The sequence below is a fragment of the Microtus pennsylvanicus genome, chromosome 11 (genome assembly GCF_037038515.1).
Source record: "Microtus pennsylvanicus isolate mMicPen1 chromosome 11, mMicPen1.hap1, whole genome shotgun sequence".
Taxonomy (NCBI): Eukaryota; Metazoa; Chordata; class Mammalia; order Rodentia; family Cricetidae; genus Microtus; species Microtus pennsylvanicus.
Window position 1 is genome coordinate 88,115,445 of NC_134589.1, and position 26,498 is coordinate 88,141,942.

At 51.0% G+C, this 26,498-nt stretch overlaps 1 protein-coding gene across 1 annotated transcript in view; it reads left to right on the plus strand.

The window, feature by feature from the left end:
- The window catches only part of Ergic1 (endoplasmic reticulum-golgi intermediate compartment 1), a 101,346-nt gene that overhangs the window by 32,639 nt on the left and 42,209 nt on the right, over nucleotides 1-26,498 (plus strand). Inside the window, exons 2-3 of the mRNA XM_075941376.1 lie at nucleotides 17,300-17,361; nucleotides 22,973-23,045. Of these exons, the coding sequence (XP_075797491.1) occupies nucleotides 17,300-17,361; nucleotides 22,973-23,045 (135 nt within the window). The remainder of the gene's footprint in view (nucleotides 1-17,299; nucleotides 17,362-22,972; nucleotides 23,046-26,498) is intronic.

Consider the following 26,498-nt stretch of genomic DNA (forward strand, 5'->3'; position numbering starts at 1 on the left):
TCTCCATGTCCTGTAGCCAGAACAGTCCTCCATGGCCTGTAGCCAGAACAGTCCTCCATGACCTGTAGCCAGAACAGTCCTCCATGGCCTGTAGCCAGAACAGTCCTCCCTGACCTGTAGCCAGAACAGTCCTCCCTAACCTGTAGCCAGAACAGTTCTCCATGACCTGTAGCCAGAACAGTCCTCCATGACCTGTAGCCAGAACAGTCCTCCCTGACCTGTAGCCAGAACAGTCCTCCCTAACCTGTAGCCAGAACAGTCCTCCCTGACCTGTAGCCAGAACAGTCCTCCCTAACCTGTAGCCAGAACAGTCCTCCATGACCTGTAGCCAGAACAGTCCTCCATGACCTGTAGCCAGAACAGTCCTCCGTAACCTGTAGCCAGAACAGTCCTCCATAACCTGTAGCCAGAACAGTTCTCCATGTCCTGTAGCCAGAACAGTTCTCCATGTCCTGTAGCCAGAACAGTCCTCCATGGCCTGTAGCCAGAACAGTCCTCCATGACCTGTAGCCAGAACAGTCCTCCATGGCCTGTAGCCAGAACAGTCCTCCCTGACCTGTAGCCAGAACAGTCCTCCCTAACCTGTAGCCAGAACAGTTCTCCATGACCTGTAGCCAGAACAGTCCTCCATGACCTGTAGCCAGAACAGTCCTCCATGACCTGTAGCCAGAACAGTCCTCCGTAACCTGTAGCCAGAACAGTCCTCCATGACCTGTAGCCAGAACAGTCCTCCGTAACCTGTAGCCAGAACAGTCCTCCCTAACCTGTAGCCAGAACAGTCCTCCATGACCTGTAGCCAGAACAGTCCTCCATGACCTGTAGCCAGAACAGTCCTCCCTAACCTGTAGCCAGAACAGTTCTCCGTAACCTGTAGCCAGAACAGTCCTCCCTAACCTGTAGCCAGAACAGTCCTCCATGACCTGTAGCCAGAACAGTCCTCCATGACCTGTAGCCAGAACAGTCCTCCATGTCCTGTAGCCACGCCTGCTGCAGCCCACTTCATTCTTTCCCTGTGTCCTGCTACCCCCCCTCCCAGAGGACTATGGGAATTGTCCTCACTGCAATGTGATGGGTGGATTTCAACTTCCCAAGTTCATAGTTGCCTCCCAAGCCCCTCTACCATCTCAGCATTGAAGACTACCCGGATGGGAGTCCCACCTTGACACCTGCTCATTATGTGACCTTGAGCTTTGGCAACCCTAAGTCTTTGTAGGAACTGCCTGGTGTCCATGGCTCCTCCCACCCTTTTCTCCAAACCTATTTCTGCTTGTCTTTCTAGAATCAGGGTCTCTATCTGAGTCCCTGCTTCTCTGGGTTTTTCTGAGCCTTCATTTTGTTTTGTTATCAAAATAGGGATAAAGCTGGGCTGTGCTGGTGGCCCACGCCTTTAATCCCAGCACTCAGGAGGCAGAGGCAGGTAGATGGATCTCTGAGTTCAAAGCCAGCCTGGTCTACAAGAGGGAGTTCCAGAACAGCCAGGGCTACATAGATAAACTGTGTCTCAAAAAATTAATTAGTTAATTTTTAATAGTGAAAATAGTGATAAATCTAATAATTGTCATTCCTTGAATTCCCATCCAGTCTTGAAGATCAGATGAGGCAATATGAGTTAGGACTCAGGCTCAGTAAATGTCATTCACCTTCTGGTTAAAACCTTCATCCAGTCCTTTTACCCCAGTCCTAGCTAGAACCTCACCTTGACTTACTATCCAAGGTCACAGGATGTTGTCCAAAGGTGTTCTCAACTCTCAGCAACACTGAGCTACAGGCCCAGAGGACGTTTAGACTCCACTCAAGGGCACTTTCCACAGCTGTCTCTACATGCTACCCTCCCCAGTGCCCTCCTGAGTAAGAAACACTGACCCCCGCTCCCCCCCCACACACACAACCTACCTCCCTGTTTATTGCTTTTAAGCCTGCTGGAGGGCTGCCCCTGGCGGGAAGCCACAAACATGAGAGCCCAGTCCAGGAATAGCTCTCGCCACTCAGCATTTAAATGCTGCCTGTATTTTTACCCCATGATGGGTCACTTTAAAGCCCCCGTGCATGTCCTGCCCCTCTAAGAATACAATTCCATTTATAGCATCTGCCCGGGGGCTGTGGGGCCAGGCAGAGCATCCTGTTTCAGGGAGTTGGGAACACTTTGGGGGCTCCTGTTCACTATCAGGAAGCCTGAATCCAGGCCAAGCCCCAAGTGCCTTCTGCTTCCAGGATCTGAGCTGATCCGGCTGTTGCAGGGCTGGGGAGACACGTGGGGGTGAAGGCCCCTTGCCAGCTAAGTACTGCCAGGGTCCCCAGGCAGCACAGCATTGTCATTCTGGGGTGCCTTTTCTCCTTCACTCACCCACCAAATGCCCACAGCCTTCTGTTAGCACAGGGCAGTACTGAGCCCGGGCAGCGAGGGTCCCTGTGGAGTTTGGGCGTGGTCAAGGAAAGTCATCAGCTGCTCCCTTTGGATCCTCACCAGGCTCGAATCCCAACCTTTTCTGATTCTGTGAACCTAGGCAAGTGGTTTGACTTCTCAGGACCTCAGTTTCTGCATCTGTTGATGGGGTTCCCTGGGTGGCAGGCAGGAGTCAGCCATAGTCAGGTGTTTCCTGGTCCAGGAGATGTAGGACTCAGTCTATCCCAGACCCCTTTCTCGTTCTTCTGTTGGCTCAGGGTGGCTCAGGTGGGTACCCAGGTCTTACGAGAGATACTTGACATCAGCAACAGGAGCATGCTGGGAGTTCTAAGGTGCCTGGGCCTCTCCTGGACTACACTTCTTAGGGACACAGAGCCTGCCCCAGTCCACTGTGAGTGGCTCATTCCACAGTCAAGCCAGGAATCTGAGAATCTGATGTTTCCTGGAGGGTTCTGAGGGAGTATGTATGGACTCCACCTGGAGGAGTGCCATCTCTCCACCCACTTGCAAGTGTCTGTCGGGTCTCCTCTGTGCAGGGGTGGGGGTGGGGTACTGGAGGCTCTGGCTCTCACAGTGTAGCCCAGTGGTGGAGTTAGAGCGTGCATAAGAACATGTGTGCACGTAACTGCAGGCGGAGAGTGAAGAAGAGAACACAGAGGAATGACGGAGAGCTACAGGCTCCCGAGAAGGTGACGCTTGGATACAGGCGTCATTGAAGGAGTACGCCATGCCGCTGAGTGAATGAACATTCCAGATATAGGAATTTTTGTTTACAAAGGTCGTTGTTCATAATTGAGTGGAAAATTCTAGTCATGGTGCATATGTCTCAAGCATGCCCTAAATAACATAATGAGGTCTGTCACCCTGGAATATAATATCCCTTTGTCCACAGCATCCACCTGTGTGCCTGACCCGCCCGTTAGTCACGTGACCACCCTGGTCCTCAGGCCCTCTGTCACAGTATCACAGGGTTTATTTGAGTGAAGTTTCCTTTTCTTAATAGTGGCTCTAAAACACATTGGCAAATTTATTATAGTGTAACACTATAATCATTGTTTGTTGTTGCTGACGTCTTCCTGTGCCCACTTTCTATAAATTAAATTTCTCATAGATACACTTAGGAAAGGGGGAGACTGCTGAGGAGGGAACGTGTGCCCAAGTTCTTCCGCTGATGCAGAGTGAAAAATTAAGACTTCTTATTTCTTCATCTTTTATATTTTATCTCGAAGGGATGTTCTTAGCTGAAGGAACAGAAAACCCAAATAAATGGACGCGGCTGAATATGCTTTGTTTTTCTAATGTAGCATGAAGATTGGAGGTGTAGGCCACTGCGGGTTTTGGTCCAATAGTCTAAGGATTCTTTTTTATTTTTTTTAAAATATGTATTTATTATGTATACAATATTCTGTCTGTGCGTATGTCTGCAGGCCAGAAGAGGGCACCAGACCTCATTACAGATGGTTGTGAGCCACCATGTGGTTGCCGGGAATTGAACTCCGGACCTTTGAAAGAACACGCAGTGCTCTTAACTACTGAGCCATCTCTCCAGCCCCTAGCCTAAGGATTCTTATTTCTCCGTCTCTGCTATTAGCGAAATGGTCCCCTTGTGGTCCCCAGAAAGCTGCCTCAGCCCTGGGTGTCACATCCACATCCAAGATGAGAGGATAGGGATGAGGATGGAGTGTTTAGAGCCAGGAACACTTGGTCCTGTAATCCTAAAATTTAAAGCTCACTGCCGTGTATTACTTCATACCAACCGTCATTGGCTGGGGGACTGGAGAGGTGGCCCAGGCTAAAGTGCGTGTCGTGTAAGCCTGAGACTGAGTTTTGATCACCAGCATTATATAAAAACTGGGTGTAGCAACATGTGGGGGTCAGGACAACCATAAGAGGATCCCTGGTCTCACGGGCCAGGCGTGGTAGCCAAGTAGATGAGCTCTAGGTTCAGTGAGAAACTGTGTCTTAAAATAATAATAATAATAATAATAATAATAATAATAATAATAATAATGTGGCAAGAGATCAAGAAGGGCACTGGTCACCTGCACATGTGGCTTTCTGAGTCGTGTATCATTGGTGAGCTTGGGAGCCTGGAGTGCATCCAAGATTGGTTTTCTTGGCAGGAAATGTTTCTGGTAGTGTTGTGTGTTTGCACTGGTATGCCCGAGATGCACAGTCGTGGCTGAGCTGGGCACAGCAGCCTGGCCTGGCTGTCTAAGGTTCCCATCCTCCACGGTCATTCCCTGGATGGAGCTCACACAGGGTGAGCCTTCTGATCCTGATCTGTCCGCACTAACTGTTGGAAATCCTTCTGTAAGACAGGGCTTTGCCCTCATCAACGGTCTGGTGACCTAGACATAGATATTGTTAGAAAGAGATTCCAGATAAGCATTTTCCCTACTCCCTGGTTTTCAGAATGTTGAAAGATGGTCAGCAGGGGCTGTGGTTTGGGGATGCTGTTTGGAAGGCCTGGATTTTATTACACTATCTGATATGTTACAGTCATGTCTGTTATCAGATTTACTAGCCCGTACATGACACACAGTTATGTGTCACCTTTGTACAGTTTGATATGTGCACGCCATGACATCATCACAATCCAGATGATGACTGTGTCCATCACTCACTGGAGTTTCCTTCATTCCCACCTGCCATCTGCCGGGGCTCTAGAGTGATTTGCACTTTCTAGACTCTACTGTGGATGAAATCACACTGTCTGAACCTTGTTGCCTTTCTCCAGTTTGCTTCCTGAGAATCAGTCATGAGCACCCATCAGTACAGTGTCCCACTTCATGGATACTGCATACTACCATGTCCATAGACACACTGAGTACGTGTAGTTCTTCACATCTCCTTGGCACACGCCTGGGGTGGCATGTCCAGGTCATACAGGGAGTGTGTGCTATGGTTTCAAGGCAGTTTAACTGCACTGCAGCTTGCAAGGGTCAGTGCCTCAGTGTGCAGGCATCAGAGGGACTGGCGGGTGGCTAGGTCCGTGGAATCAGTGAGTGCCCCACTTCTTCAGAGTAGGTCAGTCCTTCTGTGACTCCTTGTGGTCTGAGGCTCAGGCTGGTTTCATGGGAACAAGTCAAGGTCTTAAGGGACTGTACTAGTGACCAAGGGAGTATGTGATCATAAAGGAATACTTTTCCAGGGAGCACGGGATCATAAAGAAATCTGGCACCTTTCCATCTATCTATCTCGCACACACACCTCTTTCCTGGAAACTTCTCCTTGCCCTGTTTCCACCATGGTGTGACCTAGCACACGGCCCATCAGAAGTGGCCAGGTGGCCCTGTGATCGTGGATAGAATTGTGTGCTCCAATACGCCTCTTTTCATAAATTACCCAGTATGCCTTTACGGTGACAGGAAGGTAGATGTTTAGCTTTTAAAGAACTTGCTGGATTCTTCCCAAATGGCCACACAATTTTGTGTTCTCAATGATAGTGCAGGAGAGATCCTGCTGCTTGGTTGAAACATAGTTCCAGCTTTCCGGATAGGTATAGTGACAGCTCACTGTGGTTCCATTTTGATTCCCCCCCAGTAACTTTGACGCTAGCATCCCTTCAGGTGGTTTTTGACATCAGTAAGTCTTTGAGGAAATATCTAATCAAATCCTTTGCCCGGTGTTCATAGTGCAACGCTTTCACTTACTGTATTTTGAGAATTCTTTAGCCTGGACTCAAGTCTTATCAGACACATGATTGACGTGCGTGTGTGTTTTTTTCCACCTCATGGCTTTTCTGTGTTCTTTTTAAGCACATCTCTTCTTCGGAGAACAGACGTTTTTAGCGTTGATGAAGCCTGATTCATCAGCTCTTTCTTTCACGGAGTGTACTTTAGAGAGTCTAAAAGTTCCACCTGGTCTCAGATTACGAAGATTTGCTTGCTCCTACACAGGGCTGGGTGTGTGAGCACGCAGGGAGATTTATTTTAGGGACTGAAAGAGGAAAACAGTTGAGATGTCCACAGACACAGAAGTATGTACAAAACATCCACAAAGCAGGACGCTATTCAGATCACAAGGGATGTGGCCCTGCCAGGTACAACATGGCCGACTCGCAGTGCGCATGCCAAGACTGCGCGGCTCAGACAGCGCGGCCACGGCGGGACTAGCTGTAAACCTAGAAGAAAATAAAAATATCTTCGTGAGCTGAGGTCTTTTGTTTTTTGTTTTAGGAAGACACCAAAAAGGTTTTTGTTTGTTTGTTTGCTCTTTTAGAGCTGGGACTTCGACTGTTGTATGACTTTTTCGTGTTGGTGTGAGTCTTAGAACCAGCCTGTCCATGTCTGCAAACACGCTAGTGGTGGTCTGGGTTGGGAAGTGAGCCGGACCCAGAGGAAGTTGGGAGGAAGTGACCTAACACTGACCTATTGCCTTAGTGTACATCCCACTTTGTGGGTGCCCTCTAGCCCGTGCGCTGTCCACCTCCTTTGCCTGGGATTTGGGGATTTGGCCTGGCTCCCGATACTTGCTATTGTAACTGACGCTCTAGTGAGCAGCCCTGTACTGCTGCTATTTCACGTTTTTACCTGGAAAATCCTGGTAATTAATGGGCCAGGCCTTGCAAGACCCAGGGAAGAGTCAGAGACAAAGTCAACCTGGCCCAGCATAGCCGGGTGGAGGCTGAGGGAGGTGTGTGGCCGCCACCACCATACCTCCTCCTCCTCAGCCACACTTGGTGTTTGTGGGAAGGAGAGGAAAGGCCGGGACTCTGTGGTCAAAAAGGGTGTTCTGGGAGGTCACGTGTGGGATGATGGGGCAGAAGTGGAGACTGCTAAAGCTGGAGGGCGCAGTGTGGGTACCAGGCATCCATCATGGTGATAGCTCAAAGGCTGAGCTGGAGGGAGAGCGCCTTATCTGTGTTAGTGTCTTCACCACACAGCAATCTGTGTCGGCCATCACACTGGCCTTCTTCCTCCACCCTCAACCCATCCCCTCCTCCAGGCAGCTGTATGGCAGCTGGGGTAGAAAGCAGATGTCTTTCAGCAAACTGAGTTCGAATTCTTGCTCTGAATCAGGGTGCCGATGGGAGGAGGGAGACACATGACACACAGGGTTAGGAAAGTAGTGAGATAAAGAGCATAGTGTAAGGCCTGGAGCACAGTGAGCCCTCAGCACAGGGGGCGGGGCCTGGAGCACAGTGAGCCCTCAGCACAGGGGGCGGGGCCTGGAGCACAGTGAGCCCTCAGCACAGAGGGTGGGGCCTGGAGCACAGTGAGCCCTCAGCACAGGGGGTGGGGCCTGGAGCATGGTGAGCCCTCAGCATGGGGGGTGTCAGCTCATTGGCCTGGGCTGGAGACAGACAGGTTTTCGTTCCCTCCACAGCAGATGGTGGTAGAAGTGTATAGTAGCATGTAGACTGACCATTTGGGATTCCTGTAGGGTGGAAGCCACAGTGGTTCCAAGGCTCACTTTCCCTTTGCCCCCACCAGGCCAAGGTATGCCCATTTACCTGTGCCCAGCATCCCTGTGCGCATCCTGTTCACTCACCCCTGCCCTGCTGATGCTCTGTGAGGTGAAAGAATGCCCAAAAAGAGACGAGTGTGCACATTCTACCTCACTCCCTGGCCCCTGCCAAGGGCTTTGCCAGGCCAGTGGACAGGGCTGATCAGGCCAAAGGTCCAGCTAAGTGTGTTCACACGATTTTTGGGACAAATGACCCTCCTAAATGTCGTCTGATTTCACAGCCTCTGCCCTGGCGCTGCCCACACCCAGCAAAGCACAGAGCTGTGGAGATTCAGCTGCAGGGCAGGGAGAAGTGAGGCCGAGCATGCAGTTAAAATAGCACAGCTGAGGCATTCTGTGGAAGGAAGTCACCGATGAAGTCAGACCACCCTCCCAGTGGTGCTTCCCTTGCCTGGGAGCAGAGAAGGCGTGTGTGTTTATTTTGGGTCGGGCTGCAGCCCCCTCTCTCTATAGGCTGGAGGTGGATTGCAGCCTGGATTTCTGTGAAGTAAATCCTGTTTCCCACTGATTCCCCGTGCTCATGTTGACGTATGTTCCCACGTGCTGTTATCGTCTTAGCATGGGGGGGAGGGGGAAAAGGGGGTTGCACAGTGCACTGTGGAATGGTGGCATGCTTAGCAGGGCATAAGGTTGGCCCAGGCAGGTCGACCTCTTTCTATAGGTTACTTTGTCTAGTTTTTCCACAGAGACTTTGCTTTTTTTGACACAGAATGAAAAGACCAGAATTTTTAAGAAAGAATGCTAATTCCCGAATCCTGGTGTCTGTGGGGTCTTTAGGGCCATGGCTATGATTTCATTAGCAGAAGGAGAGCGGCCTCTGTGGCCTCTTGAGAACTCAGGATGGTTGAGGAAATGAGCCCCCTTCTGTAATGTTCTAGTCCACGAGGCTTTCTCAACTGCAGGCCTGTGGACACAGGGTGTAATCATTTCCGCTCCTGCAGCTGTGTGTGCAGCTAGGAGGCCAGAAGCATCCCCAGGCTCCACCCACTAGGTACTAATACCACCCCAACCCTAACAGCAGTGACCCAACTATCTCTGTGTCCCACGTCTCTGGGAGACACTGTTATTCCTGCCTGAGAATCCCCAGCAGACATCTTTTATAGGACACAAAAGCTGCCAAGGTGTGATGACCAATCTTGATTGTCAGTTTGATGGGGTTTAGCATCACCATGAAAATGTACATCTGGGTGTGTCAGTGAAGATGTTTCCAGAAAGTTTAGCTGGGCAGGGAAAACTCACCCTGAATGTGGGCAGATGGCACGATCCCAAAGTCCTGAAATACTGGACTGAATGAGAAGGAGGAAGCATTCCCTCTCCTTCTCTGCTTCATGCTTTGCTGCCCCGCCTTCCTTATGTAACAGACTATGTGCCCTCGAACTGTGAACCAAAATAAAACCTCTGCTGCTCTTCTCCCAGCAACAGGAAAAGTAACTAATATCATGGATCCACACCTACACATTTTTAATTGGCCCTTTGCTGAGCCAAGCAATCCCCCTGCCTCAGCATCCTGAGTAACTAGTATTATAGGTGTATACTGCCATGCCAAGCTCTGTTTTAAATACTTAAATTGGGTCAGTTACTCTGCTCCAGGCCCTAGTTTCTCTCCTAAGTTGAGCAGGTGACATAGGGTAGCTGCAGGGACACTCCTAGAGCTTGCCTTGGTGAGTGTTGAGCAGGTGGTCAAGATCTGGCCTGCCCACTCTATTTCTTGCTCCCATCCTGTTGGCATCTGCACCAGGCTAGGCTTCTTCCCGTCTGGGTTGTTCTCTTTCTTTAATTTCAGCCTGCCCAGTTCTGGGCCTCATTCTTGTGTTGATCTCTTCATTGGCTGCAAGGCAAAGACTAATAAACTCCAGGCCAAGAGAAGGGCAGGGAAGAAGCATGTGATTTCAGTAGAGGTTCACAATGAGCACACCCTTCATCTTTCTCTGTGTGAGACTGAACAATGACGGTTGTGAACCTTCTTCCTAAGGGTTTCCCCTAGAGTGACTTGTGTTCTTCTGCATCCGGAAGAATCAGTGAGAATGTGAAAGGCCTAATGCAGATCCCTACCGAGGTACTTTGTGTGTGAATTTAGCCAAACCATGAGCCTCTCTCATCTCCATGTGTGAAATGAGACAAGACCTACCTCAGGTTGGTCCTGAGACAAATGAGAACACAGGTAGCCTTAGCACCAAGGCCGCAGCAAGCATCCCTCCCGTTTCCCTCCCTTGCTCTTCACCCTTTCCTCCACATTCTCTGAGGCATGGTGGTCAAGACTGATGGCATCACCTCTTGAGAGCCTGACTAATTCAAGCCAGAGAGGATGCACTGCTCACTTCCTCGTCGGTCACATGCCCGGGCCTCTCACTAGCCTCCTGGTGGCCCAGTTTCCCAGGGACAGTCACTCCTGACTCACTTGTCTTGTGGTCACCTCTGAAACCAGGTTCTTTTTCTGTTCTCCCTCCACCCCATTGCCCCTCTCCAGCTTGTCTATTGCGTGGGAATAGATCTTTGTCACATGTTGTGTTCAGGTGACCTCTGCTGAGGAGCCCAAAGCTTTATGAGGCTGACAGCTTTTTGAGGGCAGGGACCATATTTACTTTGGCAGTTACTTTCCCCTACCTTCTAAAACATTGCAGGATACAGTACGTGTTTACATGTTTAGGACATGTTTGCTGAATGAATGAGGGATTTCTGAGATTTCCTCTCGCCTGCCAGGCAGCATCCTTGGAAAAGGAAATGAACGAAGCCTTGGGACCTCTGTCTAAGTGAGGGAGCATTAGCTCACTTCCCACTAGTGTGGGGTGGTGGAAAGGCGATGGCTTGGGGACAAAGCACCAGGATCAGTACTGCTGACCAGAGCTCAGTGATGTTGAGCAGGTTCCCTCCACCTGATCCTCAGATCTCCCCAGGAGAGTTGGACTCCAGTGCCTGCCAGGGTGTTACTAAGACAACGCTAAATATATATGTCAAAGGGCCCAGCCTGGACTGGAAGTGGCCGTTTGGTATCACTCTTACTAGAGCTTTGCCTCCTGTGCCTTGGTCCTGGTCACACCGCCCTGTTACAGCTTAATTAGATACCTTCCTGTCCCTGGTGCTGCCCCAACAAGCCGTAAGTGCAGCTGCTACCCAACACAGAGCAAGCGTGTATTAAAACACACCTCTAATTCAGGTGCCTGCAGGGACCCAGCTTCTTCCCAAAACAGACTAAGGTGGAATTTTAATTGGTGGCTTCCTTTCAATTTTTTTCCATTTGAATTTTAAAAATATCTTTATCCATTTTGAAATAATTTTGTACTTACCCCCAAATTGCAAAAATAGCACAGAGGTCTCATGTGCCCCTTACTTAAGTGTCCCCAAAGGCATGATGTCTTACATCATGTCTTAGTTGGATCTATAATGTCCCCAGAGGCCCTTTGCTTAAAGGCTTGGTCCACAGGACAACAGGGTTAGAGGAGATTGGATATGAGGGCTCTAGTGTCGTCTGTGGACTCACCCACTCGTGGGTTCGTAGCTCAAGGGACTGTTGGAATGAAATGAAAATTTTAAGAGCTGGGAATGAGCTGGAGAAAGTAAGTCACTGAGGTGTGTCCTGGAAGGGAATCTTGTCCCTGGTCCCTTGTATTCATTCTATATGTCTGTCTGTCTGTCTATCTATCTATCTATCTATCTATCTATCTATCTATCTATCTATCTATCTATCATCTGTGGTGTGATATTTTGTTTCTGACAAATAATGCTTGCCTGGAGATCAGAGGGTGGAGCTAGCCACTAGTTAACCATAGAGACCAGGCAGAGGTGGTGTATACCTTTAATCCTAGCACTTGGGAGGAGGAAGTAGGAAGATCAGGAGTTCAAGGCCATCTTGGGATACACGATTATTAAAAGCTCAGGGTCAGAAATTGGGGTTCAACCTGAAGATCCGAAAAGCAAAATAGCCAGCCACTGGCTCTTACCTCGACCTCAGTCTGAAATGGCAATCCTACCTCCTGGAATCTCAGAAGGAGACTGCATCTGAGAGCTGTCTCGCCCTGTCTTATATTTCTCTCTAGGGCTGGGATCACGGCATACACCACCGGGATTAAAGGCATGCACCACCTGATTTCTATGGCAACTAGTGTGGCTACTGGGATTAAAGGTGTGTGTTACCATAATCTGGTCTATAAGGCTGACCTGTGGGACTGTTTTACTCTCAGATCTTCAGGCAGTCTTTATTTATTAAAATACATTGGAAATGCCACTACAATCTTGGACTACATGGGATTGAACAAGTCCAAAATAGAAACAGAACCAGGTGGTTGTAGTGCACATCTTTAATCGCAGCACTAGGGAGGTAGAGACAGGATCCCTGCACCATTTGGCCTGAAGATTCATAGAGGTAAGAAGTCTCTCTGTTGGCTGCTGCTCTACTTCACTGAACTTTCAGCTTTCACCCTAATATCTGACTCCAGGTTTTTACTTAATAAGAGTAATTAGGATTGTGCTTCTATCTGTCTGTCTGTCCATCCATCCTCCATCCTCCCATCCATCCATCCATCCATCCATCCATCCATCCATCCATCCATCCATCCATCCGTGCATCATCTATCTAATAACCACGAGGCAAGCATCTTCCTCTGCCACCTGCTTCCCACACTGAGATGTTCTAGTGCACCCTAGGGCCTAAGTGGCAGAACCAACCAGACAGACTGAGACCTGGAGCCCTGAGCCAACACAAATCTTCCTTCCCTGAAGCTGATTTTCTCTGGTATGTTATCACAGCCATAAAAAGCTGTCAGATGTAACCGTAATGCCACTGTCCAAACGGGACCAATAGCATTATTATATGGTGTTACCAGCGACACTGCGGAGCTTACCCGAATGACTCTTTTTCCCAGCAAAAGAAATCTAAAATGGTCCCACACTAGTTCATCATTATGCCCCACACTTCTCCTCTCATTTGTGACAGTCCCCATCTTGCTTGTCCCTCATAACCTCCCACTTGGGACACATGCTGGGCAGCTGTCGTTTCTGCAGTGGTTTCCTCAGGATCAGTGAGATGTCCAGGTGGACAAGATGCCCACTGAGGTGATGCCGCGCAGATCACATGAGGACTTCGTCTCCATCCTGATGACTTTAACGTTTTTTGCTCGGCATGCTGTCTGCCAAGTTCCTCCCCCCACTTTCTAACTAGTGTTTAATGGGGAGGTGCTTTGAAGCTACACCGGTATCCAGTTCCTCTCCTGCTTCTGCCTTACTCATTTCTTCCTCAGAAGCCACATGGATTCTTGACTTCTTGCTTCCCCAAGGCTGACCTCTGACTATCATTTTGAGTCTCATGTTGGTTTTCCTCTGGCCAATGGGGGCCCCTTTATACCTCATATCTCTTTAACACCGCCCCCTCCCCAATTTGTTAGAGGAAGTTCCTACTATTACATTTACTTTTCCTGGGAGACACAAACATCTGTTCACCCCAAACAGGGCACTGGCAACAGACCAAATAAGCAGCCCCTTCTGAGCTTATCTTGGAGAACCAATAGGATTCATTGGGGTTACTTATAGGAGTGTGGAAACATGGGTGAGAAGTTACCTAAACTTACCTGTGGCTTCCCATCTCCCAGTATCCCTAATCACTGAGGTGGGCCCAGGTGACTGGTGCATGCCCCTTGAACCCGGAGCAGCTCAGAGCCTGGTGATCCTACCGCCTGGTGATCCCACCCTTCCCTCCATGATAGAGCATGAATGAGATCATCTATTGAGGATCTCCTCGGGTCATCACAGCTGATGTGATTTCAGGAGAGTGACGGCCACATTCACCTGGAGGGCAGCATTCCACAGTGCTGACCTAGGAAGGTGCTCCTGCCTTATCTTGCTTTCTCCACCCAGCTAAAAAATGAGCCATTTCTGATTCCTTTGTAAAAAGGGTTTTGGTTGTTGGCCATGTCCTTGTGCCTTGTGGGCCCTGCCTATGAAAAGAGCTCGGGAAGGTTTATGCATACATGTGGCATGTGTACATACATGTGTCTTTTTCCATGTGGCTGTACATACCGAGGTGGTAAGTTCACACTCTTGCCTCTATTTCCAGTCAGCCATCTGTACTGGCACTTCTCACCCTAATGCTGAGGCCCCAGGGCCCTGCCAGTCTCCCTTCAGTTCCCTTCACCCCCTTTAACTCCCATTCTTGCCCAGACTCTGATACCCCATCCTCCACCACCACTTCTTGCTTGTGTTAAGCACCCTCTAGTGAACTGCAGACTCCTGCTTTTGAAACACTAGGTCACATATTCCAAACCACGAGGCTGCTTTTGCCCGTGGGGCCCTGATGGTGACATGGCCAGAAACGGGATGGGTTGTAGCTCCCAGAGGGCACTGCTACCGTGTCTGCCTTCAGCTGAAAGGAACCTGTCGGATCTGTGTACCTCCTTGCTTTCATCCAGGGAAACTGATGCCCAGCAATGGACAGGGATTTCTAAGACCATCTCCCCGCCTGCAGCTTGTTATTCTGGTCATCTCAGGAGTCCCACACAGCTTCCACCCTGCCCTTGTAGCCTTTGAAAGATAGGCTGTCCATGTCCTGCATCTCTTCAGCCCACAGAGTCATTGATGGGCTCCTGAGCCCTGTCTGTCTATAAACAGTTCTTTGTCTTGGCATTGTGTTGTCAAACATTTGAAAATTGGGGCATTCCATGTGCAATTCCAAATCCAGGGTCTTTTCTTGAAAACTCAGAGCATCCAGCCACCCTAAGCCCACACCTCGGCCTGGTGCCCTATGGGTGCTTCCTGAATCACGCGTCTATAAACCTGTGATCTGGGAATGAAGCTGTGGGGGTTGCTTGTGCACTGTGCAACACTGAGGGAGATGGCCAGCCGAGCGAATGACCAAAAGTAAAGGGTCCCTACTAAATGCATGTCACTCTCACGCCACCGCCAGGTGGAAAGATTGTATTGGATCTATTGTGAGTCTAAACCACCTACACCCAACTGGGTTTCTTCCTCCCCAGTCTGCTGCCTCCCTGTGAGTCCTCTGATAGGCTCGTACAATAGCACCCCACCTGGGGGCCTTGGCCATGGCTGGACACTGGGAGCTCTTCATGGGACCTCTCTGCCTCTTCTCACTTTCACCCCATTGCTCCCCAAAATAAAACACAGCATCCCAGTAACCCTGCTTGTGTCGGGTTCTTGGTCTTTGCTGTCTTCATGCCCTGTGACAGCCTTCTCTGTGCAGACCTCACCTCCTCTAGAAAGCCTTGCTGGGACTTAAGGGCCCTTCTTCAGGCCCTCGTGTCTCTAGCTGACCCACCCGAACTCTGACAGTGGTTCTCAGCCTTCCTAATGCTGCCACCCTTTAATACAGTTCCTCATGTTGTGGTGACCCCCAACCATAAAATTATTTCATTGCTACTTCATAAGTGTAATTTTGCTACTGTTATGAATTGTAATATGAATATCTGACATTCAGGGTTTCTGGTATGTGATCCCCACGTTCAGAACCACTGCTTCATGAATTTTCCTGTCCACTTTTCTTTGTCTCTGATGGCAAGCTGTATGTTTACAGGTCAGACTGACTAAGACGGCTCAGAGTGTCGTAGGGACCTGATGGGTCAAGTGAGGGTTAACTAGAGGACCAGCAAACTCTGAGCACTTGCAGAATGCTAGGCATGGTTCTAAGAGCTTTATATGCGTCACCGACCTTCCTGCATTTACAAAGTTGGGAAGGTCCAGAGAAGTTAAGTGCTATGCCCAAGATAATGTAAGTGCTGGGTAATGACTGAGCACACGGTTTGGTAAAAGGTGTGTCACTGAGGAGTGAGGTGCTTGACTCGTGCAGACCTCCCAGCTTCTTGGTCACACCCCAACCCTAACAGCTGAGCACAGAGCCGACAGGAGAGAAAGTGGCGGCCTGTAGCCTGGCATCCCACTGGAGTTTCTAATCCCTTGAGGCCGTAGCAGACAGGTGGCTCGTGTGTAATTAGCAGAGTTGGCACCAGCCTTGACTCAAAGGTTTAGCAGGCGCATTTGGTTTCCCAATCACCAAAGAGGAATGGGGCTTCTTGGGCACTGGCCTTTCCCTGGGGTCAAGCTCCGCCTTCTAGCTTGAGGGTGTGTGGAGCGAGGACCCTGCTGACAAAGCTCCCTTAAGAGACTGGATTCAGCCTGCTGCCCCTGGCCAAGGGAAAGAAAGGAAGCCAAGTGTGTGGAAGTCCCCATGGAGACACCGCACCAAATCCATCACAGAGGGGTTTTCTTACTTCTCATTCGCCTTGCAGGGTTTAGCAGGAGTCGCCCTGTGTGGGTAGTTGAGGAAACTGAGGCCTCGGGAAGTAGTTACACTGTAAGAAAGAGCATTTACCAGGATTGAAACCAGAGAAATCCAATTCCAGAGTCCTAGCCAAGGGCAAGATGATGAGGATTAAATCTGTGTCCGTTTGATTCCAAGGCTCCACATTTCCCCCATCACATCCCAGGACTTCCCTGGCCCTGGTGGTGTGCTCAGAAAAGAAAGGCTAGGGAGGAAACCAGAGGCAGAGCCAGCCTTACCTCCAGCTGACCCTAACTCATCCTGTAGGTAGGAGCTGGCAGGGAAGATGGAGACAGTGGACCAGGATGGAGAGGTGGAGGAAGAAGAAGAGGAAGGAATGAAAAGGTGGCACAGAACAAGAAAGCAGTGTGTAGTGTAACTCCAAAGACACAGAGCCCCCGCTGGTCCCCTAGACCCAGATGTTTGGTTCAGTTACTAGGCCAGCGCTTACTACCTGTCTGTCAGTCCATGCTAGGGGACAAGACCTAACAAGGCCGTTTGTCCTCAGGAATACGTTACATTCCAACAGAGCTGAGACCCACCAAGAAATGTGCACGAGTGTAAATGTATGAGTAGCTAAAATTGTTTGTCACGAGCTTGAGTCATGTCGTAGAGACGCGATGACGGGATACAGTGGAGGGACGCGTAGGTATGCTGGCTTGCTGGCTGGATTTATGTCAGCTTGACACAAGCTCGTCATCTGAGAGTAGAGAAAATGCTCCATCAGATCCGGCTACAGGCAAGCCTGCAGGGCGTTCTCTTAACTGATTGATGCGGGAGGGCCCAGCCCATTGTGAGTGGTACCATTCCTGGGTTCTATAAGAAAGCAGGCTAAGCAAGCCATGTAAGCAGCCCCCTCCCCTCCTCCATGGCCTCTGCATCAGCTCCTGCCTCCAGGTTCCTCTCCTGTTTGAGTTCCTGTCCTGACTTCCTTTGACAGTGAACAGGAATGTGGAACAGTAAGCAGTAAAAAATCCTTTCCTCCCCAGCTTGCTTTTTGGTCTCATGGCGTTTCATCACAGCAGTGGAGACCAGGGGAGGGTGGAAGGGGTTCTTTGGTAAGAGCTGTGGTTACTGACCCAGGTCGCATTGCACCGGAACCCCCAGCCTTGGCCTCTAGGCCTGTACTCTACACCTGCCTAATTCCTGTTTCTTCTCCACAGGTTTGACATCTACAGGAAGGTGCCCAAGGACCTCACGCAGCCGACGTACACTGGTGCCATCAGTGAGTAACTGCCCTTCCCACCAGTACCCAGCCCTCTGCCTGCTCCCCACATAGCCTTGCTTCTGCCCTGTGCAGAACTCTGGAGCAAGGAGGACAGAAGGAAGTCCGGTGGGATAGAAGGCGTGCCCAGCATCCCACGGGCCCATACCTCTTTCTACATAGCGTCTCTATCCTTGCTGTACAACCCCACAAGGTTGAACCATCTGTGTCTGGAAGGATGCAGAAAAATATCAGTGTAGGTTAAGGATCCCCAATCTCAAAATCCAAAAGGGTTTCTTTTTCCCTTCTTACAGTGCTAGAGATTGACCCTCTACCACTAAGCTATGTCTCCTACATCTAAAACTGTGTGTCTAAATCCAGAACTCTGAGCCCTGACGTGTACTCTAAGTGGAAAGTCCACCCCTGGCCCTGTGTGATGGCTCTGAAGATGTGTTGTATGGAGAAGTACACGTGAAACGTGAATCGCCTGTTCAGACCTGGGCCCCGTTCTCAAAATGCCAGCAATCCTAAAATCTAAGGGTAGGGCCAGTGAGATGGCTCAGCAGGTGAAAGCATTGCTATACAAGCCTGCAGGCCTGAGTTAGAGCCTCAGAAGCCACGGGGAAGGAGAGAAAGGCACGCCATCATCGTCGTCATCATCATCATCATCAAGCAATACTAGTAATAAATAAAAATTTAAATAAAATAAGAACTAAAAGAAAAATCCAAGCAAGCAGATTGGAGGTGGGAGGGAGGCCTGCTTTTACCTTTCTGCCTTTGAAATTATTTGAATTGTTAATTATTTTAGTCACTAAAAGAATTCACAAACTCTCTGACTTGGTTCAAATCAAAGGAGCCAGGGCATCTCAGACAAGTGGCCATTTGCAACACCAGGCAGGGAAGGTCTGATTGGAGCCTGGCAGTTGTGTCAGCAGGACGAGAGGACCCAAGGACCAAACCTGGAGCATAAGGCCAATAGTGACGCTGTTGGTTTGGAACCTGGAGAATTAGAGGAAAGGCCTTTGAGCCTGTGATAAAGGAACTGGGGAGGGGAGACAAACTCCCTAAAGAGTTCTGGTAGCCCTCATGAATACTCCTTCCCTCTGCTCCTCGAGTGTGGGTTAGACTTAGCAGCTTACTACCAAGGAAAAGAGAATAGAAGTGTAAGGTGGTAGCTTTCCTGCAGGTAAACCTGGAGATGACAGCTCAGCCTTTGAGGGAGTTTGGAATAACCGCGATTGGTCACGTGGATGTACGGACACCTGAGGGACGCACAGAGACACCTTGCCACTGGGAGTCTTCCCAGTTAAACTACAGCCTGCTGACTGACAAAACATGGCTGGAAGTCTTCTGTCAGATACCGCGGCAGCGCACTGCCGGAGGGGCAAGGCCTTGAAAAGCTGAGGGAAGAGAAGGACTCAAGAGGAGTCAGTGCTTGGTTGGATCCAGGATCTGTTCCTGGAACAGAAGCAGCCTTCCTGGGAAGGCTGAAACCTGAGTAAAGGCTGTGGTGGGGATAGGAGCATAGCAACAGCGCGAATTCCTCCTCGCTGACACAGTGTGACAAAGTGCTATGGTTTTGTCAGGTGTGAACAGGGGCAGCCGGGAGAGGCTGTGTGGGCACGGTCCTGGCTTTGCATCCATTACGGTTCCACAGAAAACATCCCTATAAAATAGTACTCAGAGCAAACCAAAGTCACCGTTGAGTAAGTGGGAAGGAGCACTTTGGCTTCATGTCTCCGTCTCTCCGATGCTTAGAAAGGGGAAGTGACTCATCCAGAATATCACTGTTTACAGAAGGGACAGTCAGGATTAGGTCTTGGGTGGCCCCCCACATGCCTCGTATGGGACAGAGAATCTCACAGCTGCCTCAGCCTTGTGTGAACAGAGGTCAGGTGATCAGCCTGGAGTCCCCTCTTGGGTAGAATGGTGGCCTTGGAGATCCCCACCACTTCTTGCTAGCTCTCAGCCCTCCCTCTGCCCGGGTTCTGTAAAGCAGCGTGTACCTTCTCCAGGTATAGAGAGGAGAGCACTGCCTGGGGTCCTCAGGCCTTCCTGTCAGCCACAGTCGACTTCATCCTATTAGCATCCCTGTGTCCCTGGGCAAGTGGGTGGGGCACATGAGCCCTCATTCAGTGCCGGAGTGACTCTGGCAGCCCACTACTCACCTATGAGTGTGTGACCCAAGAAGCCAAGCAGCTGGGTGCTTCCCCTGGAAGGAAAATGACTTGCTCAGACTGTGAGAAACGAGGCTCCTGCCCCCTCCCTGCCACCACGCACAGCCCAGCCTCCCTGTCACCATGCACAGCCCAGCCTCCCTGCCGATTTCTCCAGCCTTGCCTTATCTAACCTGTTGAGCAATCGGGGTTTGTGTACTCTTAAAAGCCCAGGATGTACCTGCACCACTGTCCTGCACACTAGGGACAGCTGTGCAAACTATCTCCCCCCCCCCCCGCCATCTCTTTTGCTGAACACTGGACACACCCTTCCCAACTCCATCAACAGTTCTGCCTTCTATCCAGCCTGCTCCTGTGTCATTGCCTGGCTGACCCGTGGCCCTGAGGGTGGCCAGCCTGATTACAGCCTATTGTCTTTGACTCTTCTGTGGCCATCGCTGTGAGGTAGTTCTCCAAGGTGAAGGAGCCCTGAGTCAAGGGGATGTACATTTTCAACTGTTTAGAAGTTCTGCCTGGAAGCGCTCAGGAACACGGTCTGATGAGCATTTCATCACACAAGGGGAAGGTCTGAGACATGGGAAGCCAGCCCTTAGCTACCATTTAGTGCACAAATATTTATTAAGCTGGACCTAGGGCCAGGCCCTGTGCCAAGTGCTGGGACAGTGCTGATGAATGGGCTTTGGTCTTCGTCCTTGAGGCTCGCACGGCCGAGCCAGGCAGGCCAGCTCAGGCATGCGCCTTTGCGTTACGCTGTGGGACGACTGCTATTAATAGCTGAAGGAGACGGTGAAATTCTGGGGCTTGAACGTCAGCCTTTGGATTGTGCCTTCTCCCTTACCCGGCTATGTGACCTTGGACAGACTCCTTGACTTTCTCGCAGGCTGCAAGGTCTCAGGTCTTGCCCCCTTCAACTTGGCAGCACCAAGCTTCCTACTAGTAAGCATCTCCTGGGGTTACATTCCAACTGCCCAGGGCCTGAGTCAGTTTTAGAAGTCTGGAGTCAGAGCCTCCAAGCCTTGCCCAAACATGGGTTGAAAGCCTTCATCCAGCCTTTGAGGTCTGAAGGCCTTGGTTGGAATACTTGCTACCTGCTTTCACAGTTTCTCACCGTGCCTTCTCTGAGCCCACACTGGAGTTACACACCGAGGCTACAGTGGTACCAAGACCTCACCTCCAGTTCCCCAATCTGAGACAGGAGCCAAGTGCACTTACGCAGTGAAGGACATGTGGGACATGGACTCAGCTGAGCTATCCCGTCTACCTGCTAGGTTAACCAAGCTTTGGGCCAAGCCTCGAGTGAGCACACAGGTCTCAGAGAAAGGCCTTCGCAGTCTCCTTCCTCCCGCCACAGTGTGTGTAATTAGGACTTCGGGGTGTATCTGCAAGCATGGAGTGAGGAGGGCAGCTAGAAAAGTCAGCAGTGACCCTCAGAAAACCTCCTGCTGTCATCTACTACAGCATCCCAGTGGCTGGTGTGGACAAAATGTGGGTACTGGGTGGCACTGGACAGAAAGGCGCAAGGGTCCAGCTGCAGGATGCTCTGCCTGCTGGCAGATTCTCCCCCAAGGGGCAGTAACCTCCATTGTAGGGCTGAGAGACCAGGAGCCAGGACGGACATGGGTCAGTAGCTGAGCCACCCTGGGGGTGCTTATTCCGCAGCCAGAAAGGATATTTGAGCTTAGTCTCCATGCCATGAACAGGACAAAACAAGGCCGCAGTCTGAGCTGAGGCTGTTCACAGCTTGCTGAGGGTGTGAGGCATGACTGAGAAGGGTGTCTGTCTACTGCCATCGATGTAGAGTGAATGGGGGTTCAGAGTACATATATCTGCACATATGTATGTGGATATATGCTTTTTGTTATGTTCATGACTGTCCTGGCTAGCCTGGAACTTGCTGTAAAGTCTGGGCTAGCCTTGAAATCTGGGCAGTCCTTCTCACCTGAGTTCTTCTCCTAAATGCTGGGCTTGTAGGTGTGGACCACCAGGCCTGCCAACATTGTGTGTGTGCATGCGTGTGCGTGTGTGTGTGTGTACTACGTAATATGTGTAATATATCCTGTAATTTATTAATATTATGTCTATGTATATTAATATTTTCATGTGCCTATTGCCCATTTGGAGTTTTTTCTTGTTGATAATATGCACATAGTCTCTATTTTACCCCAAAGTAAAGCCTTTAAATGCCATGTCTATACGGCTCCTTCAAAGTGGGGCAGAAGTTATAAGAATTCCAGTTCCCATCTCTATGTGGCTAGACTCATCAGGCAGTTTGGGGATGTTCCTTCTTTCCCTTACAGCCCAGATTCTCGGGAGTCTTTCTAGGTGCCTTGACCATAAAGGATAGGGGGTCCCAGTCTCTTCTCGCTCAGCCTGCATTTTTTTCAGCAGAGCCCCCATTAGGCTGGTGCCATGGTGGAGTGGTTTGTTAATGTATCACCATGGGCGTGTGGCAAGCTCAATAATGCTTGTCTTTCCTGGACAGATAGGAAGTTAGGTAGGTGGCAGACAGACGGACGTGGATGGAGACGCTTCTCCACCATTACATACAGGCTGTGTCCCCGGAATCCTGCTCTAAGTTCAAAATAGTGCAAGTAGAAATGGTCAGTTCCAGTCCGTGGCACAACTCCTCTCAGCCTGGCAGCTTCTTTGGTGTGTGAGCTGTCCCTCTGGTGACTGCAGGTTGACCAGGAGCCATGATCCACTGCCACCGGCCAGCATCAGGACAGGGCTCTGCATATCACTAACCTGGAAAGAGCCCAGACCACTATACGACTTCTGCTGAGTGATTCTGCTCTCGCCCTATTGTAACGTTGAAAAAAATCCCAAGGTGGGCACTGGCTGTAGACGGAGGGACAGACCAGTGGCAGAATATGCCTCAGTTTTTGATTCATCAATATGGGAGAGAACTCTGGTCTCAGACCTAGTATAGGACAGGGGCCGTGTGTTTCACAGAAGCCAGAAATCTAGATGGTCACATGGTATCTCCCGATGTTCATTGTGGACTAGCAATTGTAATGTGTGTGGCACTCAAGACAGACAGAGCCCTTTGTGGTCCTCCATCCAGCACACGGGCCTCTTCCAGGCCAACCTCCCCATCAAAGAGGTCTTCAGGACTCGAGCAGGGCTGTTGCCTGTGTGAAGAGGTTCACCCTTACCACAGAATCAGGCCAATAGTGCCTTTCTGGGGGCTCACACTGAGGCCATGAGTAAAAAGGGGGACACACTGAGGCCATGAGTTAAAAGGGAGACACAGTGAAAGGGGGTACACAGTGATGTCGTGAGTAAAAGGGTCATCAGTGAGCAGGGGTGTTGATGGTCTCTGGAAGGTACCCTACCCTGTGTGTATGCTGGGGCCTCTAACTTTCCTCCAGGATGGCAGAGGGGCAGGGAGGGCTGGCCGCCTATCCGGAGCATCCTGCACCCCTAACGCTGACTCCATGTTTCTTTTCCCACAGTCTCCATTTGCTGCTGCCTCTTCATCCTCTTCCTCTTCCTGTCAGAGCTCACGGGATTCATCACAACAGAAGTGTAAGTCATTTTTCCTCGGGTCAACTGGCTTTCTGGGGTCCAGATGAGGAGAGGGAGGAGTTTGGGAAGGGATGGAAGCCTTGCAGCTGACTTACTTCTGTATCCAAGTATGTGACATCATAAAAGGGTTTTGAAATTGGAACAAAATTTCACTTTGTCAGAGCCCTTTGCCTTCCTTTGGTCCCGGGGTCCGCAGGTCCACGGACCGAGCAGTCACACACACATTAATCATTGCTGGCCCCGACTTATCCAGTGGGTTTTCCATGAGTCCTTTGATGTAGCTGGAAGTGCTCAGAAGCCCAGGGAGCTTCCTCACAGTGGGTGGGGTGCCCCGCTCAGTTGTCAGGCCCACACTCAGGGCAGTAGGCATGGGTTTCCTGGCAGCTGACAGCACAGTTGTCCATCCCTGGTTCCAGAGTTAGCTGTCCCCCACAGCCTGGCAGCTCCTGCCTTGGGCCCTGGCCTCAGGCTTCCCAGCCTCTTCGTTGCTGAGTTTACAGTTTGCGGGATTGTCTTGGGGCTGGGCCCTGGCACCCCCTTCTCCTGCCCAGCCTTGGAATTTTCTTTTTCTACTCAGGGAATGTCTTGGTTTTCTTTGCTTCCTTCTCAGCCACAGACAATAGGAATCTAAAAACAGATGTCATGGCTTCAGCTGATTGTTGCTGTCTTAGTTCCCAAACGGCCCCCGTCTTAGGAGAGAAACTGAGGCTGTGAGTTATAGAGGTGCTTGCCCACAGTGGCAGAGTTAGGTGACTCCTGAGCCCTGAGAAGCTGGCCCCAGCTTTTTCTTAGCTCACGTCTGGAGGTAGCTTTCCACCTGCCCCCTGTGTAGGAACATCTGCCTCCTTGTCACTCTGAACCTGTTTTTAACCTGGGGGAAAGAACACCAGATAAGACATTAGGAGGCACAGAAGCAGGATATGGCTTTGCTGTGTGACACTGGGAAGGTTACTGAACCTCTCAGAGTCAAATGTGTGAGAACAGATCAAATTCAAACTTTGATGGAAGCAGGGAGGACAGGAGACCCTGAAACACAGTGGCAGTGTGCCAGGCAGGCATCTGTTAGCCTGTGAGGCTGTGCTCTCCTCTGGGATGGAGGCCACTCTACAGGCAGCTGTGTTCTGAGTAGGTGACAGCAGTGCACCTGTGACAGCAGTGAGGCGCAGTGCGCAGGCAGGTGGCTCCAGGGTTGTGTCTAGCAGTGCACCTGTGACAGCAGTGAGGCGCAGTGTGCAGGCAGGTGGCTCCAGGGTTGTGTCTAGCAGTGCACCTGTGACAGCAGTGAGGCGCAGTGCACAGGCAGGTGGCTCCAGTGTTGTGTCTAGCAGTGCACCTGTGACAGCAGTGCACCTGTGACAGCAGTGAGGCGCAGTGCACAGGCAGGTGGCTCCAGGGTTGTGTCTAGCAGTGCACCTGTGACAGCAGTGAGGCGCAGTGCACAGGCAGGTGGCTCCAGGGTTGTGTCTAGCAGTGCACCTGTGACAGCAGTGAGGCGCAGTGCACAGGCAGGTGGCTCCAGTGTTGTGTCTAGCAGTGCACCTGTGACAGCAGTGCACCTGTGACAGCAGTGAGGCGCAGTGTGCAGGCAGGTGGCTCCAGGGTTGTGTCTAGCAGTGCACCTGTGACAGCAGTGAGGCGCAGTGTGCAGGCAGGTGGCTCCAGGGTTGTGTCTAGCAGTGCACCTGTGACAGCAGTGAGGCGCAGTGCGCAGGCAGGTGGCTCCAGGGTTGTGTCTAGCAGTGCACCTGTGACAGCAGTGAGGCGCAGTGCGCAGGCAGGTGGCTCCAGGGTTGTGTCTAGCAGTGCACCTGTGACAGCAGTGAGGTGCAGTGCACAGGCAGGTGGCTCCAGTGTTATAGACAGCAGTGAGGACAGGCAGGTGGCTCCAGTGTTGTGTCTAGCAGTATACCTGGTGCAGTGCTCAGGCAGGTGGCTCCAATGTTATAGACAGCAGTGAGGACAGGCAGGTGGCTCCAGTGTTGTGTCTAGCAGTGCACCTGGTGCAGTGCTCAGGCAGGTGGCTCCAATGTTATAGACAGCAGTGAGGACAGGCAGGTGGCTCCAGTGTTGTGTCTAGCAGTGCACCTGGTGCAGTGCACAGGCAGGTGGCTCCAGTGTTGGGGACAGCAGTGAGGACAGGCAGGTGGCTCCAGGGTTGTGTCTAGCAGTGCACCTGGTGCAGTGCTCGGGCAGGTGGCTCCAGTGTTGGGGACAGCAGTGAGGACAGGCAGGTGGCTCCAGGGTTGTGTCTAGCAGTGCACCTGGTGCAGTGCTCGGGCAGGTGGCTCCAGTGTTGGGGACAGCAGTGAGGACAGGCAGGTGGCTCCAGGGTTGTGTCTAGCAGTGCACCTGTGACAGCAGTGAGGCGCAGTGCGCAGGCAGGTGGCTCCAGGGTTGTGTCTAGCAGTGCACCTGTGACAGCAGTGAGGTGCAGTGCACAGGCAGGTGGCTCCAGTGTTATAGACAGCAGTGAGGACAGGCAGGTGGCTCCAGTGTTGTGTCTAGCAGTATACCTGGTGCAGTGCTCAGGCAGGTGGCTCCAATGTTATAGACAGCAGTGAGGACAGGCAGGTGGCTCCAGTGTTGTGTCTAGCAGTGCACCTGGTGCAGTGCTCAGGCAGGTGGCTCCAATGTTATAGACAGCAGTGAGGACAGGCAGGTGGCTCCAGTGTTGTGTCTAGCAGTGCACCTGGTGCAGTGCACAGGCAGGTGGCTCCAGTGTTGGGGACAGCAGTGAGGACAGGCAGGTGGCTCCAGGGTTGTGTCTAGCAGTGCACCTGGTGCAGTGCTCGGGCAGGTGGCTCCAGTGTTGGGGACAGCAGTGAGGACAGGCAGGTGGCTCCAGGGTTGTGTCTAGCAGTGCACCTGGTGCAGTGCTCGGGCAGGTGGCTCCAGTGTTGGGGACAGTAGTGCTCAGGCCCAGAGGCGGGAATGGCTTAGGGTCTGTGAAGAATGGAGCGGCTGGCATAACTGTAGCAAAGTGAGCAAGCAGTCGCATAAAGGCCAGCGTGGGTCGAACCACAGCGCTGGAATTGCTTAGTTAGCAGTGTTTCTGCTTTGACTGTGGGCTCCTAAAGCACTCTCACGCTACTGAGTGTCCACGCCTGCTGGCTGGGGACACAGCGGGACAACTAGACTGTAGTTGTTCCCTCAGTGTCCTGGACGTGTGCCTCTGGGACCCTCACCACAGAAGCCCAACCTCTCAGTCCATTCTGCACAATTTCATAAAATCTGCATGTCATTTGCATAAAACTACCTGTAATCCTCATGTGTATATATTTTTTCTTTTTTTAAGATTCATTTTTACTTTGTATGAGTGTTTGTCTGCATGTGTGTCTGTGCACTTTGTGCATGTATGGTTCCCTCAGGGGCTAGAAGAGGGCATCAGATCTCATGGAAGTGGGGGATAGAGGCTGTGGGCCACCATGGGATGCTGGGAACTGAACCTGGGTC